Source organism: Lontra canadensis, unplaced genomic scaffold (genome assembly GCF_010015895.1).
Source record: "Lontra canadensis isolate GAN:19392208 unplaced genomic scaffold, GSC_riverotter_1.0 scaffold2789, whole genome shotgun sequence".
In the NCBI taxonomy this organism is placed as follows: domain Eukaryota; kingdom Metazoa; phylum Chordata; class Mammalia; order Carnivora; family Mustelidae; genus Lontra; species Lontra canadensis.
The window spans coordinates 1-2,697 of NW_022633773.1; the positions used below are offsets into that span (position 1 = coordinate 1).

The 2,697-nt window shown below is 41.9% G+C and overlaps 1 protein-coding gene across 1 annotated transcript; it reads right to left on the reverse strand.

Moving 5' to 3' along the window:
• Positions 1 to 38: 38 nt before the first annotated feature.
• LOC116863746 (disintegrin and metalloproteinase domain-containing protein 29-like) lies at positions 39 to 2,229 on the reverse strand (the record flags this gene model as incomplete). Its single annotated transcript, XM_032851103.1, has 1 exon — positions 39 to 2,229. A coding segment is annotated over exon 1 (2,191 nt), but the record flags the coding sequence as incomplete, so codon positions are not given.
• Between the last annotated feature and the right edge of the window lie 468 nt (positions 2,230 to 2,697).

Sequence of the window (2,697 nt, forward strand, 5' to 3'; positions counted from 1 at the left end):
CCCACTCGGAGCCTTTTGCGCTGGCGTTGCAGTCCCACTCGGAGCCTTTTGCGCTGGCGTTGCAGTCCCACTCAGAACCTTTTGCTCTGGCTTTGCAGGTTGAGTCGGAACTTTTTCCTCTTTCCTTTTTCTCTTCAGACAAAGGCAAAGAAGACAACATAATAAGAGAAGCAACCAAAAAAGCGAGAACCATAACACATAACTTTTGTTAAACTTTTCTCTCTTAGGGGGTGGGCCACTATCAACGCTACCTCCATTGCCCCTTACTAGGCAGTTGGGTGGGTCCCACATATAGTTGCAATGGCAGTGATGTCTGTTGTTGCAAATGCCCCTCATGTTGCAGAACTCAGGTGAACAATTACTATCCAAGCGAGATATATGGACACACTTCCTGTCAATGCAGAGGTGTTCTTCACCACACCCTGTGCCATCTTGTACTTCACCAATATCAGGTTTGGGCATCCCAAAGTGGTAGTCAAGACCCCAGCAGGTGACCTCATTGAAGTGATACTGATGCACAGTAGAATGATCCCTCAAAAGGGGAATTTCTCTCACATTCGTACACTGAACTCTCCCACACAGGATGTCTGAGATATTACATTTTACATATGAAGACTGGTTGATACCACAGTTACCAAAACGGTCACCAAGAGTATTTACATTTTTGTAGCAATTTTGACTTGCACTCTTTGCCTCCGGGCCAAAAATCTGCTTACACAGATCATTGCGGTCATTACATCTCTTCTCATAGCAATAGGCACTTTCATTACAAGGAATTCCATCCTCCACATACACATCATCTGGGCACTGAGGGGATGATCCATCACACCACTCTGGAAGGTCACATTCATTGGCCTCTCTTCTACACATTTCTCCAGATGGTAATAACTGGCAGTTTTTGCAACAAAGTCCGTGAGCACAAGTAGACCCATAAGTCATGGTGCAGTTTGATAGACAACAGGCATCTTTTGCACAATTCTGTAAAGGTCCACAGTCACACTCCTCTTCTTCTTCAACAATACCATCCCCACAGCGCTTCTTTGAAAATATATCCTTTGTGTATATCTCGTAGAGCATACATTTTGCTTCGTGTATAGTATATAACCAAAAAAAAGAAAGACTACAATTGCTAAATGTTGTTATTGGTGGGTTTGAAGTATGCATTATACATCTGAAGTGTCCACATGTACAAAAATCACCATCATGAAACATACCCAAGTTATGGCCAATATGATGAGCTACTGCAATTCCAACCAAGGTCAAGGATCTGTTTAACATAGTAACAATTGCACAACTATAGCGTGGTTGACACATCCCTCTAACATAACCTAAACCACTCATTCCTCGTACTGGTTTATGCATAAAAAGATGTGCAGTATCATGTGGCAGGCGGGGAGCAAGGTTATCATTTTTCCAAAGGCAAAAATATTTCAGAGATCTCCTTATATCATTAACTTCAATGTAGTTTTTTTTAGTCCAGAACTCCATACCAAACAATAACAATCTAATACCCAATATCTCATAAATGGAATCTGCTATATTTATGATAGTATATAGCTCTTCAGTATACTTTGAAATATTCTTTTTTATATGAAGATATAGAGTATGGTCCACCACCACTACTAGTTCAACAATAAAAAAATGGCGCCACCAGCTCCCATAACCAGTTTGCCTCTGAGTGAAATTATTAATCTCTTGAGACTCCAGTTGGGGTAAAATTTCCTCTAGCACAAAGTCAGAGTTCGTTTCTGAAAACTGAGACTCCTCACTCTCCATTTTATATATCAAATGTTCAAATTTAGTAGAAAAAGTCATGGGCTTAATTTCATAAGCACTGTCATTTATCTGTAACAATCCTCGGAAGCCACCAAAACAGGAACTGAGGGCAACCAGGGATTCTGGGTCCCCCTCCACATAACCGTGATAGTAGCAGTCATGGTGAACAAAGGGTTGGTCCTCAAGGAGAGCACCTTGGTCTGTGTAGGTGAACACTGGGAGGTGCCTGGACAGCAAATACTTCTTGACCTTTATGTGGACAATGTGTCTCTTGCCCCCAAAATGCAGGCTGTAAGAGAGCCAGTCTGAAGGCTTCATGCCTCTGCCAGTGTCAAGTATCTTCAAAGGAATCACCACTTCTGGGGGACTATGGTAACGGGAGTGGTCAGCCTCGGTGTGTCCACAAAAGGACAGAAACACCCCAAGCCAATACAGCAGAAGTATGATCCTCATGTCCAGCAGAGCTTTAATCATAGTCATTATAAAATCACCACTATGTAAACACTAGTCCAGAGAAGAAGGCAGGCAAAACTGACAGTCATAGATGCTCTGGCTTCTTAGCCTGAGCTGGTCAGTGTGCAGGGCTAATTATTGAGGATCTGTCTTCTGGCAGAGTTGAACCATTAGAATATCAGCCCTGTAAGTAAAGCATGTGGATGAAAGTGGTTATGCCTGGTGGAGAAAAAGAGAGAGGCACAAAATAAAAGTAGTTAGTGTTTTGATCAAGGAATGATTCAGGAAACTTCCTAGATTTGTTCTTACATATTGACAGAGCAGAGAGGGGCTGAGGGTATGTAAAAGAATGAAAACTGGCCATAGATTTATAGTTAGTAAACCTAGTGCTGTTGACCAGAACACACACTGTCTTGATAATAATAACAATTCAGTGTGTGAACACACTGTGAAAGTAAAATAAGGTTG